The sequence below is a fragment of the Herpailurus yagouaroundi genome, unplaced genomic scaffold, assembly GCF_014898765.1.
Source record: "Herpailurus yagouaroundi ecotype Mexico unplaced genomic scaffold, PumYag 100, whole genome shotgun sequence".
NCBI lineage: Eukaryota > Metazoa > Chordata > Mammalia > Carnivora > Felidae > Herpailurus > Herpailurus yagouaroundi.
Genome location: NW_024412391.1, coordinates 6191012 through 6205569, shown reverse-complemented (window position 1 = coordinate 6205569; position 14558 = coordinate 6191012). Strand labels below are relative to the sequence as shown.

General features: G+C 40.3%; 1 protein-coding gene across 2 annotated transcripts in view; it reads left to right on the top strand.

The window, feature by feature from the left end:
- MGAM (maltase-glucoamylase) overlaps window positions 1–14558 on the top strand; it is a 95301-nt gene that overhangs the window by 72708 nt on the left and 8035 nt on the right. For both annotated transcript variants that reach the window (XM_040471748.1, XM_040471747.1), the window contains exons 35-43: window positions 638–772; window positions 1202–1289; window positions 2368–2506; window positions 3346–3479; window positions 3612–3646; window positions 3740–3856; window positions 7373–7521; window positions 8134–8218; window positions 8849–8905. In XM_040471748.1, the coding sequence (XP_040327682.1) occupies window positions 638–772; window positions 1202–1289; window positions 2368–2506; window positions 3346–3479; window positions 3612–3646; window positions 3740–3856; window positions 7373–7521; window positions 8134–8218; window positions 8849–8905 (939 nt within the window). The remainder of the gene's footprint in view (window positions 1–637; window positions 773–1201; window positions 1290–2367; window positions 2507–3345; window positions 3480–3611; window positions 3647–3739; window positions 3857–7372; window positions 7522–8133; window positions 8219–8848; window positions 8906–14558) is intronic.

Here is a 14558-nt window from a genome sequence, read left to right as displayed (position 1 = left end):
GGATGTTTGTTTCTAGCCTGTTGACTGTTTCAAGCTGTAGTCTCTCCCTGGATCCTGTTTTGTCTGTCTGTCTATCTATCTATCTATCTATCTATCCATCTTTCTATCTATTTAAATTCAGGTTAGTTATCATATATGTAGTATTGGTTTCAGGAGTAGAATTTAGTGATTCCTTACTTACATATAACACCCAGTGCTCATCCAACAAGTGCCCTTCTTAATACCCATCACCCGTTTAGTCCATCCCCCCAACCACCTCCCCTCCAGCAACCCTCAGCTTACTCTCTGTGTTTCCTGCGGAAAGTGATCCTATGGCCAGGCGTGCTTAGAAGGCAGGACAGAAGTTGAAAGTTAACCATCTAACACGTGAGACAGTGACTGCTACCATTCATGTTGATACAAAGAGGAAGACAGTCCATGGATGCTTTCCAAATGCTGAGAAGGTGTCTAACTTATGCTAATGTCTCTTCTGTGCACTCATTATATTTCAAAGAAGCCGAGAAGGTTATTTAGGCTCTGTTTGGATTATCTCTCACCATGTGGTACAGGGATGTGTATGAGTTATGCTCTCAGGAAGTGCCTTTAGGCTATCTAATATCATTTTGGTGGACAAACCCACTATGTTTAATGTCTACAGCAATACCGAGCTTACGTGGCCTTCCCAGACTTTTTCCGTAATTCAACTGCCACATGGTGGAAGAGGGAGATGCGAGAACTATATACCAATCCACGGGATCCAGAGAAGAGCTTGAAGTTTGATGGCATGTGGATTGTAAGTGTGTGGGTTTATGTCTGTGCCCATGTGGACAGGTGAGTTTCTGTCTTTGTGGGCTAATCTTATGTGACCATGACCTTTAATTAAGAGGGATAATAATCATCCAAGAAAGACCTTGGACATATCTGATTGGAGCTCCTCCAGTAAAACACCAAGGTGATTACTAAGGAATTTCTTGGAATTGAGCCTTGCCTCATACCCTGAGGGAGGATTTTTTTTTTTTTTTTTTAAATCTTCTAGCCAGTTATTCTGGAGAGCTTAATTGATCATTCTAGTCAATTCTCAGCTGGATTTGATGAGTCTCTCTGGGCTGGTATCTACAGGATTGCTGGAAGGTTAATGATTTGTTCACTGCTTCCTTGTCTCTGAGTTGACGGGATGTGATGATTTTAAAAAGTAAGATATATCTGTGTTTGACATTTCTAGGATATGAACGAGCCGGCGAGTTTTGTGAATGGAGCAGTGCCCCCAGGCTGCAGGGATGCCACTCTGAACCACCCTCCCTATATGCCACGTAAGAGCCCTCGGCCTCCTCTGTTGGCAGAGTCTGGGCTGCAAGGAGTGACCTCTGCAAGGGCCCGGCAGTCAGGGTTTATCCTGACTGTTCAGGCCACACCTTAATTGGTGTTTTTTTTTTTGTTTTGTTTTTTGTTTTTAAATATTTATTTATTTTTGAGAGAGAGAGAGACAGAGACAGAGACAGAGTGTAAGTGGGGGAGGGGCAGACAGAGAGGGAGACACAGAATCCAAAGCAGGCTCCAGGCTCTGAGCTGTCAACACAGAGCCCAGCACAGGTCTTGAACTCACGGACTGCGAGATTATGACCTGAGCCGGTCGGACACTTAACCAACTGAGCCACCCAGGCGCCCATGGTGCTGTGGTTTTTAGGGGGCCAAAGATTAGCACACATCAAGCACTTTACCCAGTTGAGTGTGTGTACAAGTTACTGACCCTATTGGCTGAATTTCTCAAATTTGTTCGAAAAAAACTTAACAGTGGTGATGTCCCCAAAGGATTCTAGAACTAAGTTTCTTAATTCTTCAGACTTGTGTGAATCCCTCCATGGGAGTTTGTTGTGCCACCAGTGGGGGAAAGTAGCAGCTTCCCCTTATCGTGGAGTCTTTGGACTTTGGCGCTAACACTTGTGTTCATGTCTTGGCTCCAGAAATTAGATTCACTATGAATTGTATGACCTTCAACAGACTACTCGATATTTCCAAATCTCAGCTGTTTGAATTGTAAAGGGAGATAGTGATATCTCTCCTTTTATAGAGTTACGATAAGAATTACCTGGAATGATTTACAAGAAAAAAGCTTAGAGTACATCCTGTCACGTGGCCAGGTGTTTGGCAGCTTTGTCTTCTCCCCCTTGCCCCTGCTTGCTCCTGGAGAAATTTGCTCCTGTGAAAACACCCGTGGGCTCCATTGCAGCTCAGAACCGTGCACATTCCCCTGCCCCTGGGGAGGAAGGAGGAGAGGGACCCATGTAGGGGTGAGATTAGTCTTAAGCTCCAGTGTCCAATCCCTTAAAGGGAGGTCAGGGGTAAAGAGGATTGAGCATGACATTTATATCACTAGCTCCTTCTCCTCAGATTTGGAGTCCAGGGACATGGGCCTTAGCAGCAAGACCCTGTGCATGGAGAGTCAGCAGATCCTGCCAGACGGCTCACGGGTGCGACACTATGACGTGCACAGCCTGTACGGATGGGCCCAGACCAGACCCACTTACGAGTGAGTGGCCCTCTCCCTTCTCTGGTCCACACGATCCGCAGGGCCAGCCAGTGGCTGACAGAGTTGCTCTGCTTTTCCTTTCATGCACCCTCTCAAGGGTTAAGAAGATTTTAATTATGACTGGGTCACAATTCTTATTTATTAAGTGAACACGAGCATGGAGCCAGGCATTGTTAGAAGGACAGGTTTAAGCAAGACATGGTTCTGCCGGTGGGAGACTTGATAGTCCTCGTGCAGGAGGCACATATGGAGACCCAGGCAATGATCACACAGAGCAGCTGATGCCGTGATTAATTACAAGAGGTGAAGGGAACACAGAGGACTGGCTATCTCTTTCCTTTATTTCATAAGTGACTCATCTCTGTTGGGTTTGTTTGTTCGTTTCTATTTCTTGTTGGAGAGCCAACTGATGGTCTACTGAACTAGCACTATCCCATTTTGTGAGCTCAGTCAATGAATAAGAAGAATTATTCTAAAGAAGCCTTCTAAAGGAATTCGCCTTCTTCCTCCCCAAATATCAAACCTTAGTACTTAGTAAATACGTAGTTATTTGTTACTACTTGTTATTTTTAAGGTTACTTGTTATTTTTAGGTGATCCAGTAAGTTTACTATAAAGTTCTTTGTAAAACACTATGTAAAGGCACAACTTATTATTCTCTCTATCATCTAGGGTCAGTCAGTGAGGATGCCATTATGGCTCAGATTTCTGTATTTCTTCCAGTAATGCAGGAGACATTTTGTCACCATGCCTCACGCTCAGAAACCCCGTGAGGAGAAGCTCTGTGGCCTTTCCTCCCCTAATCTCCCCTATATCACCTCCTTGCTCCCCTCCATCCAGAGCTGTGCAGGAGGTGACGGGACAGAGGGGGATTGTCATCACCCGCTCCACATTCCCCTCTTCTGGCCGCTGGGGAGGTCACTGGCTGGGAGACAACACAGCTGCCTGGGACCAGCTGAAGAAGTCTATCATTGGTGTGTGGGCTTATCCCAAGGGGCTTCTGCTGGTGGGAAAGGGGGTTAGGAATCTTGGTAAGGGATTCTTGAGTGGGGAGAAAAAGGCAGATCACGAGTACTGCCTCTGACACAGCTGTGGTCTCATTGCAGGCATGTTGGAGTTCAGCCTCTTTGGCATATCTTATGTAAGTGTCTTTGGGGTCACTTCTAATCCCCAAGCAGGTTGTCACATCTTTCAGAAATCACCAACAGGCTTGTTTTATTCTACCTTGCTTCAGACAGGAGCAGATATTTGTGGATTCTTTCAAGATGCTGAATATGAGATGTGTGCTCGCTGGATGCAACTGGGGGCCTTTTACCCCTTCTCGAGGAACCACAACACCATTGGGACCAGGGTATGATGCTAGCTCATAGCTCAAAAGTTTTATATCACTAGGAATACAGCCTCCAAATCTGAGCTACAATTAATGCATTCTGTATTCCCCGTGACATCTTCAAAACCATTAAACCCTCGTCTTTCTTGCTTGTTTTATTTGATACATTTAAGTGTTGTGAAATGACTACCACAGCAGGATTAGTTAACACCTCCATCACCTCACATAATTACCATTTCTTTTTTGTGGTGAGAATATTTAGTATTTGCTCTTTTGGCAACTTTCAAGTGTATGATATAGTATTGTTAACTATAGTCACCATGCTGTGCATTAGAGTACCAGGATATATGCATCTTGTATCTGGAAGTTTGTATCCTTTGACTGACACGTCTCCATTTCTCCCATCCTCCAGCCCCTTGATAACCACTGTTCTTCTCTTTAATAGATGTGAGGTGATACTTCATTGTGGTTTTGATGTGCATTTCCCCGATGACACATGATGTTGAACAGCTTCTCATGTATCTGTTGGCCATCTGTATGTCTTCTTTGGAAACTGGAAACCAATAATAGGAGGAAAACTGGGAAACCCACAAATATGTGGAAATTAAACAACCAATGGGTCAAAGATGAAATAGAAAGAAAAAATTTAAAATATCTTGAAACAGATGAAAATGGAAACATAACATATCAAAACCTGCAGGAGGCAGTGAATGCATTTCACCTACATTAGAAAAGAAGAAGCCGAATCTCAAACAAACAACCTGACTGTAGACCTCAAGGAACTAGCAAAAGAACTAAGTCCAGAGTTACCAAAAGATCAGAAGAGGAATAAGTGAAGCAGAGGCCAGAGAAACAACAGAAAAGATCAACCAAACTAAGAGCTGGTTCTTTGAATAGATAAACAAAATGACTTGCTAAGGAAAAAGACAGAAGCCTCAAATAAATAAAATTATAAATGATAAAGGAGACATTAGGACTGATACTACAGAAATACAAAGGATCACAGGAGACTACAATTATAAACCAACAAATTGGACAACCTAGAAGAAATGAATAAGTTCCTATGAACATACAGCTTACCAAGACTGAATCATGAGGAAACAGAAAAGCTGAACAGATAAATAATGAATAGGAGATTGAATTAGTAATAAAAAAATCATCCCTCCCGCTCCAAGGAAGCTCAGGACCATATGTTTTCCCTGGTGAATTGTATTGAAAATTTAAAGAAGAATCAACGCCAAGACCTCCTCAAACACTTCCAAAACATTGAAGAGGAGGGAGCACTCCCAAGCTTATTTTATAAGACCAGCATTACCCTGACACAAAGGCCAGATAAGAACCCTACAAGAAAACTGTAGGTCGATATCCCTCATGAATATAGATCCAAAAATTTGCAACAAAATACTAGCACACCAAATTCAACACATTGGGAGAATCATACACCATTATCAAGTGGGATTTAACCATGGGATGTGAAGATGATTCAACATACACAAATAAATAAATGTAATACATCATATTAATAGAATGGAAGATAAAATTCATATGATCATCTCAATACATGCAGAAAAAAATTTTTTTGACAAAATATAACCTCCTTCCATGATGAAAGCTCTCAACAAATTGGGTGTAGAAGGAATGTACCTCAACATTATAAAGCCATGTGTGACAAGCCTACACCTAATATTATGCTTAATGGTAGAAGCTTGAAAGCTTTTTCTATAAGATCAGGAATAAGACGTGTGCCCACTCTCACTAGTCCTATTTAACATAGTACTGGGAAGTCCTAGTCAGAACAGTCAGGCAAGAAAAAGAAATGCAAAATATTTAAATCAGGAAGGAAGTAAAATTGTCTCTGTTTACAGTTTATATGATTTTATATGTAGAAAAACCTAAAGGTATCATTGAAAAACTATTAGAATGAACCAATTCAGTGAAGTTGCAGAATGCAAAATCAACATACAGAAATCAGTTGTGTTTCTATCCATGAACAGCAAATATCTAAAAAAGAAATAAAGCAATCCCATTCACAGTAGTAGCATCAAAACTCAATAAAATGCTTAGGAATAAATTTAACCAGGGAGGTGAAACATCTAGACATTGAAAACTCTAAGACATTCCTGAAAGGAGTTGAAGAATACACAAATAAATGGAAAGATATTCCATGTTCATGGATTAGAATTAACATTATCAGTGTCCATACTACCCAAAACCATTTATAGATTCAATGCAATGTCAAAATCCCAATAGCACTTTTCACAGAAATAGAAAAAACAATTCTAAAGTTCACATGGAATTACAAACAACCCCAAATAGCTAAAACAATCCTGAGAATGAAGAACAAGGCTGAAGGTATCACGTGTCCTGGTTTCAAACTATATCACAAAGCTATAGTAACCAAACAGTATGCTATTGACATAAAAATAGATAAACGGAATAGAATCAAACATACAGAAATAAACCTTGCACTTACTATGGTTTGACAAGAGAGGCAAGAATACTCAGTGGAGAAAAGACAGTCTCTTCAATAAATGCTGTTGGGAAAACTGGATAATGACATTCAAAAGAATGAAACTGGACCCCTATCTTATACCACTCACAAAAATTAACTCAAAATGTAGTAGTAATTTAAATGTATGACCCCAAACAGTAAAACTTCTAAAAGAAAACATAGGGAAAAAGGTACTTGACATTGTCCTTGGCAATGATTTCTTTGGACATGACACTGGGAGCACAGACAACAGCAATAAAAATAAGTAAGTAGAACTATATCAAATTCAAAAGCTTCTGCACAGCAAAAGAAATAATCAAAAACTGAAAAGGCAGCCTATGAAATGGGAGAAAATATATGTTGTTTTTTAATTTTTAAAAAAATGTTTTATTTTAATTTTGAGAGTGAGTGGGCAAGGGGAAAAGAGAGAGGGAGACATAGAATCTGAAGCAGGGTCCAGACTCTGAGCTGTCAGCACAGGGCTCAAACCCATGAACTGTGGGATCATGACCTGAAGCAAAGTCAGACACTTAACTGACTGAGCCACCGAGGCACCCCAAATATTTGTAAACCATCTATCTGAAAAGGAATTAATATCCAAAATATGTAAGGCACTCATTCAAATCAGTAGCAAAAAGCCACAAACAACATGATTTAAAAATGACCCACACAGACATTTTTCCAAGAAGACATACAAATGGCTAACAGGTACTTGGAAAGAGCGTCATGTTTTAGTGAACCAGATTCCTCAGTGTTCTTTACATTATTTTGTTTGTTTGGTTAGGCTGTGTTGTACCAAATATATACCCAAAAGAATGTCTTATAGAGAAATTTCATCAGCTGTATTGGGAAAGCGTCAGTGACTTCTTTAAGTATATTAAGAATATTCTTTGCCTCAAAAAAAAGTCTAAAAAAAAAAGAATATTCTCAGCCTCATCTGTAATCAATTTTGGTTTAGCTATATATGATCTTCATTTGTAATAAGCGTTCAGGGACTTCTTTAGGTTCCCTTAGTGAGCTCTAAACATTCTTCTTTTCTCCTTTAGAGGCAAGACCCTGTGTCCTGGGATGCAACCTTTGTGAATATCTCCAGAAGTGTCCTGAAGACCAGATATACCCTGTTGCCATATCTCTACACCCTGATGCACATGGCCCACACGGAGGGCAGCACTGTCGTCCGGCCTCTTCTCCATGAGTGAGTGTCAGACGGAATCCCAATGACTAATGAATAATGTCATTCTATGTAGTGGCTCCTGAAGAAAAAATTTCCTCCAAATTAAGTTAAAGACACAGTTGCTCTTTGCCATAAGCTTTCTGGGACAGACCATACATTATAATTCCTTTTAGCACAGTGTCAGTCATGCACTAGGTCCTTGACAAAAGGCTACTGAATGAAAAAAATTCAAAGTGATACAGTACAACACAGAATAATTTCTTTCTAAGTTGGGCCTATGAAAAGCTACCTATCTTTTGTAGCCGCTCAGGTCACAAGACAAGGCCAGATGTGAGGGCTGAAGATGTGAGGGCTGAAGGCCATTCTTGCATTTAAAACATGCCATGGTTAAGAAACATGGAGGTATTGATAGGTGAGAACATGTCTAAGTTCATCCATTTCTGGGGTTTGAAGAACATGATAGAGAGAAAGTAAGTATACAGCTGGTTAAGGGAGACATAGGGAAAGAGTAAAGGAAGACGAAGAACGCAGCTGGATTTCTGACTTGGGTCTGAACTTGAGGAGTTTTCTTCAGGGTCTTGGCCTGAAGCCCTGTTGGGTTCCTGATTGTGGTACCTTGGTTTCTCTTTCCAGGTTCGTGTCAGACCGGGTGACCTGGGATGTGGACCGTCAGTTTCTGCTGGGCCCAGCCTTCCTGGTCAGCCCTGTCCTGGAGGCTGTGAGTACGGAGGCGTCTGATGACTAGAGAATTACAGCTCTGAGACCCAGTGACTAGAGGCAACAAAAGAGGACTGGTCTGCTGGGGCTCTTGAGATGTGGTCTCTTACTCCATTAAAACAAATTTTGCACGATTGTTTGTACCATGTGCATAACCTTGTTGCCAGCTAGCCCTTCGCTTCCTTCTGTAAGACATCCTCAGGAAGCAAAAGCCATATTTCACTTTTTCTATCGATGTATGTAGGCTTCTGGTTAAAATACCAGCCAATTGCATTCTCCCCAAAACTTACTGCACTAATCAGAATCCCTGAAGTACTGGTACCATAAAATCTACAAACATTTTTTTTCTGCCCAAGACCCAACCTCAATTTATCTCTTTAGAGAGAATATGGGGTGACTGTATAAGCAGGTGATTTTTCCCCACAGTCCTGATCCCAAAGGGCTTTATGGAAACTGCCAGTCTGAGGCAGGCAAATCTCCCATTTGGGAAGAAGGGAGGGAAGAAAGGTTTCCCCAACATTGCTGGTCTTTAAAAAGATGAGCACGTTGGTCCAAGGCCACCACTATTGTTTTGATCCTTTTACTGTACAAATTGGTACCTTGCCCAAGCCTTGTTTGTGTTTAATTTTAGAATGCCCGAAACGTCACTGCATATTTCCCCAGAGCCCGCTGGTATGATTACTACACGGTAAGTTTTTCTGATGATTTATACAATTTGGGGAAAATGGTAGAGTGCACAGGCTTTAGAATCTGATAGCCCACTGGTCGAATTCTGGTGCTATAACTCATTTGATGTATGATCTTGGACAAGTCACTTTTAACCTTGCAGCCTCAATTTTTTTTCACCTCCAAATTGGATAAGAGCAGTCTCCTCACAGAATTGCTATAAAATAATTTATTTTGTGAGTGTTCTTTACGTGTGAGTTTTTATCTTCCTCTATACCACAATGGAGTGTACAATGAAGACACTAGAAGACACTTGAAATTGTTCTGTAAACTGTAGTTTTTGTTCATATCATTCCTTACGGGACTGTCAGTTCATATGTATAGGGGCTTTTCCTCTCTGTCTTTTTATTAAATGTCTCCGTCTATAGCACAGATGCTCAAGGAGTTGTTAAATATAATCTCCCGCGGTAAGCATAGTCTTAGGCAGTGTGTAAAATGCACGTGGAGGTACGGGACCCAACCGTTGTGTGTGGAAGCAACACAAGTGCATTCTGAAATGCAAGATGAACACGTCATTCTCTGTCCTAGAACATCTGCAGGCTAGTCTGAGCCCAGGAGACTCAGCTGGGAAAATGGGGCCTTTCAAAGCAACCTCAGGGCCGTTTACTCCCATGGGGACACAAGTCAGGCTTCACTTCTTGAGGAAAATCAAAAGAGGCGTTTCCTCTCCTTGTAACCGGGCCTACCTTCTGACTTTTCTGCAGAGAGCAAAGCAGAGGGCTCGAAATACAGCAAAAGGGGAACAGCAGGAGGGCAAGAGGTGGAACACACTCTGGTTCTTTCAGTCAGTGGCTTTGCAGTGGGATTAGGTGAAAACCGTACAAGGACAATGGAAGTCGTCCTCCTCCTCTCTGTTTCATGGAGCCCCGAGTCCTGACATTCACCCCACCACACACACATTTTTTTTTTCTGGGCTGGATCTGTCCTCTTCTGGATGGCCCTACATTAGGACTCTGCTATGTGCTTCCCAACCAGGGCTTTCTAGGAGGGAACAGCCAACTGTTTTTAAGTGACCTAGCCCTTGTCCTGAATTTGCATGTTGACTGCCCCATTCACTGACAGTCCGTGATTCTGAGTACAGTGAGGTTCCCTGGTGCAGCAAGTGAGGTGCCTGGGCATAAAGTTTAAAAAGGTACTCCTTCTTAAGGCTGAGCCGGCATTTGCATGACCCTGAGAGTGAGCACTGCCTTAAATCGTGCACCTTAGGCACCTCGCTTATTTCATTCTAGTCCCAGCCTGGCCCAGGTGCAAGCCACCCTACTGAGCTCCAGGTATCAGAATACTGGAACAGTTTCCCCACGGAGTTCACCACCTAACCTGGAGCTGATATTTGTGTGTCTTGAACAATAGTGCTTATGTACATAATCGTATGTACTATATGAAAGAAACTGATGTGTGAGACCTAACAGAGGATGGTGTCTTGGGATTGTTGATTTTATACGTGGCTTTTAAATAAAAGAGCTTTGGTTGAGGAAAGAAAGGAAAAAAAAAAACCACTTAGGAAGCCACAGATTGATGGGGCAAGCCATTTGGAAAAAAAAAAGTAAGTTTTGATGTTAAATTCAAATGAAGATTCCATGGTTGGGATTAATGGAAAAATGTCTTCTTAGTTAATCTCCACACATTTCGGTGACTACTTTTGTAAAAGAGCAGAGGTTGGAAAACTACCACCCACAGCCAAATCAGATTCATACCTGTTTTTATAAATCATTTTATTAGAACACAGTCATGAACATTTGTTCACTTATTGTCCACAGTAACTGGGCTCACAATACAACAGCAGAGTCCAGTGGTTTCACCGGAGACCTTCTGGCCTGTAAAGCCTAAAACACTAACTATCTGGTCCTTCATAGACAAAGTTTGCTGATTCCAGTTTTAGAGGACATACGTACACTATGAGACCTAGTCTACCATCTGATCATTTCCTTTCCTGTGAAAAGGAACAAATTAATTATTCAGTATAAGGAGCAGTGTGGAATGTTAAAACATGGCATCAGAATTTAGAAGAAGAGGTGTAGATGTACTGGTTAAAGAATGAAAGTCCCCTGGGGGAATATAAGATTGAAAAGGTACCTTGAAAGATATAGAAGGTGACAAAAATACATTAGGAAAGTAGAAACACCTCTACTGGTAAAAAGCCAAACACTGGAGAAGGTCAAGCACTGGAATATGGAAAGTGAAATTCACCATTCTCCCTATATTCCAACCCTTGGCCCCCCTTCTAAAGCTAACCCCCATTAACAATCTGTTATATATCTTTGCTGATAAAAATTTGTACATAGACTAGCATTGCGTATTCTTTTTGTATTTACACAAGTAGTGTCTTACTGTACATGCTGTTCGGCTCCTTGATTAGTTCACTGAATAATATTTTGTAAAGATCTTTGTATATCAAAGGACTTTGAACTTGAACTCTTCGAATGTGAAGCTCTCCCCCCCCACCTCCTTTTTTAAGCAACTTTATTATATTCCACTTATGGAATCATTTAGCAAACCCCTTGTGTTCTTGTTTTCTTTTTCTAAATAATGGTGCAAGGCTGCAGGAAACACCATTGTATCTGTATCTCTAAGTTTTTGTCAGTAGGATTTCTGGCATTTAAAAATTTGACAGATATTGGCAGATTGCTTTCCAGAAAGGTTTTATCAGCACCCAGTCCCACTGACAGTTTACTGAAGTGCCAGGTAAAGATACTTAATATTTTAAAAGATGAAGAGGAAGGATGTTTTTACAGATGCTAGCAAAAGCATGGAAGAGGCTTGCACTTGGCAAATAAGAATGGGGACTCGGGGCACCTGGGTGGCTCAGTCGGTTAAGCATCAGACTCTTGATCTCGGCTCAGGTCATGATCTCACAGTTTGTGAGTTTGAGCCCCGCATCGCGCTCTGAGCTGATGGCGCAGAGCCTGCTTAGGATTCTGTCTCTCCTCTCTGCCCCTCCCTTGCTTGTGCTCTCTTTCTCTCTCTCAAAATAAATAAATAAACTTAAAAGAAATTAAAAAAAAAAAAAAAGAATGGAGATTCAGGTCCCCCACTTGGAGCAGATGATTCAAGCACATCCTATTTCTGAACTAGGCTCCTTTGTTGTCACACAGGTTATTGTATGCTTAAATGAGGCAGGAGTTCAAATGTAATTCATGCGATTCCAGTTTCTGGAGTTAGCCTAAGGCTCCATCTCTTTCATTTAACAGAACTCTTCGTTAGCCTGAATTTCCATCTTGTGTATCCAAGGGTTCCATCTTACCTACCCTAGCATGGGCTCCACCTGGTAGTCATCTGAATTTCCAGATGGAGGAGATGCTTAATACAAGAATCCTCAAAGTAAACTGGCAACTTTCAGAAACAATTTACATTCCTACCAGCACTTAATGAGAGTGTTCATCTCCCTACATCTTTGTTGGGTTTGACTATTAGGTGTTTGTTTTTTTTTTTTAATCTTCATATTCATCTTTGTATCACTCTTGGAGGCAATGTGGTTCCTAATGCTCATCATTGATTTGATTTGTGATTATCCTTGACAGGCTATTTATATTTCTGGGACCATTACTATTCTTTTACCAGTTTCTTATTAAGATATTTAAACTATTCACACTGATTTGAAAAGATCTTTAGATATTTAAGTCAATAACACTTTGCTATATTCATTGGAAATATTTTTCCACTTTGTCATTTGCTTTTTAATTGTTTCTAACTTTAGATAGAAATTTTAACGTTTACATCATCAAATTAATGTTTTCAGTCACTGGAAAGAAATTTATCAATAAAGGTCAGGATATAACTTTTTTCCCTTCCAAATTGCCAAATTTACCAATATTTTTGCTTTGCTAGACTCATGTCGTCATGCACTGCTCTTTTTTTTTTTTTTTTACACATCTCCAAATATGTATCCTCTTTAATGCTAATGAGATTATACACAAAGATATAATGAACACATCGGTTTGCGTTTACACATTACATTTTTAGAGTTTATCTAAGATTTCCCTTTACTATCTTTGATATGTTCCTTTATGAATTGTTTATTCTGTCAGTCCTGAGCATTGTTAAGGACTGCATATTTAGACTACAGTTTGATATTTGTTAGACTAACATGCCATCCTTTTTCAGAAATGTTTTTGATTGCTATTTTTATATATTCTGCCAGATAACACTAAAACTATTTTATCAATCCAGAAAATAGAAATAAACTTGCACTACATGATATGATATGTGATATCATACATATCATCATACATATTATATAGTATATTAATATTTTATGTATGGGAAGAAATGAAAAAGTTACAGATTTATTCCTAGAGTGTATATATTGTTACCAAAAAAACATGTCCAAGAATGTTTCATAGCATTATTTGTAAACTAGCAAACAACTGGAAATAAACCAAATGATTAATAGTAAAGTAGATAAATAGATTATATTCTATTTTTAAAAGGAATACTATAGGTCAGTATAAGTAATGAACTATTGCCACACAAGTGAAAATGATGAATATCACAAACATAAGATTGAGCACAAAGAGCCAGATACAGGAAAGTTAAAGCATGTATGAAATATAAGTGCAAAAACAGGCAAAAGTGACAGAAATCAGAGTAGTAGCTGCCTTTGGTGTGGTGATTATGAGAGGGAATGAGAAAGCCTCTGGGGTGCTGGTATATTCACTTCTTGATCTAGTTGGTGGCTTAAGGGGTGTATTCACTGGTAAAATTGTACTGAGCTATATATACTTATGTTATTTCAAAGCTTAATGAGAAAATTTACATCCTCAGAGATATAAGAAGATATACTGAAAACAAGAAAGCATGCTATAAGAAAAGGCATACTAACAACACCTTGGAAATTAAAGGCATGATGCAGACATTTTAAATTTTGTTTAAAAACAAATTATAATAGCACCTACCCAGAAAATAGGACAAAAAAGCAAAGAGAAGAAAAGCAGGAGAGAAAACATAAGGAAGTCCCACTTAGCTTATAACTACCACTTTTTGCACAATTTTTTTGTTCTGTCCAATGGAACTTGGGAATTAGCAAATGCCTTGAATGAAAGATAGGTGAAGAATGTAAGACTCCTGGGGGGCCTGGGGACATCAGTCAGTTAAGCATCTGACTTTGGCTCAGGTCATGATCTCATAGGTTATGATCTCGTGGTTTCTAACTTTGAGCCCCACATCAGGCTCTCTGTTGTCAGCACAAAGTCTGTTTCAGATCCTCTGCCTCCCTCTCTCTCTGCTCCTCCCCTGCTTTCCCTCTCTCTCTCTCTCTCTCAAAAAATAAATAAATATATTTTTTTTAATATGAGACTCCTATCTTGGGGGATGGTTCCCATTTCTCCAGGAACATGACTCCTATCATAGTGGCCTTAGTAGCTATGAATTCCCGTCCCTGCACTGTCCCATCTGTATTCATCTGACTAGCAGAAGCAACAGGCACCCCTTACTGCTTGGCCTTTAGGCCTGGCTTGTTTTGTGAAGTGGCAGGTGCCTTGAGGCAGGAAAGGTTGATGTGCTTCAGTAAGGCTGGGCCTTCATCTGCACTGACTCTTAGGTTCTCCAAATAAGCTACAAAAACCGGCACTTTCCACCTCCTTCTAGAGTTCTTTCCACCTCCTTCTAGAGTTCTTTCC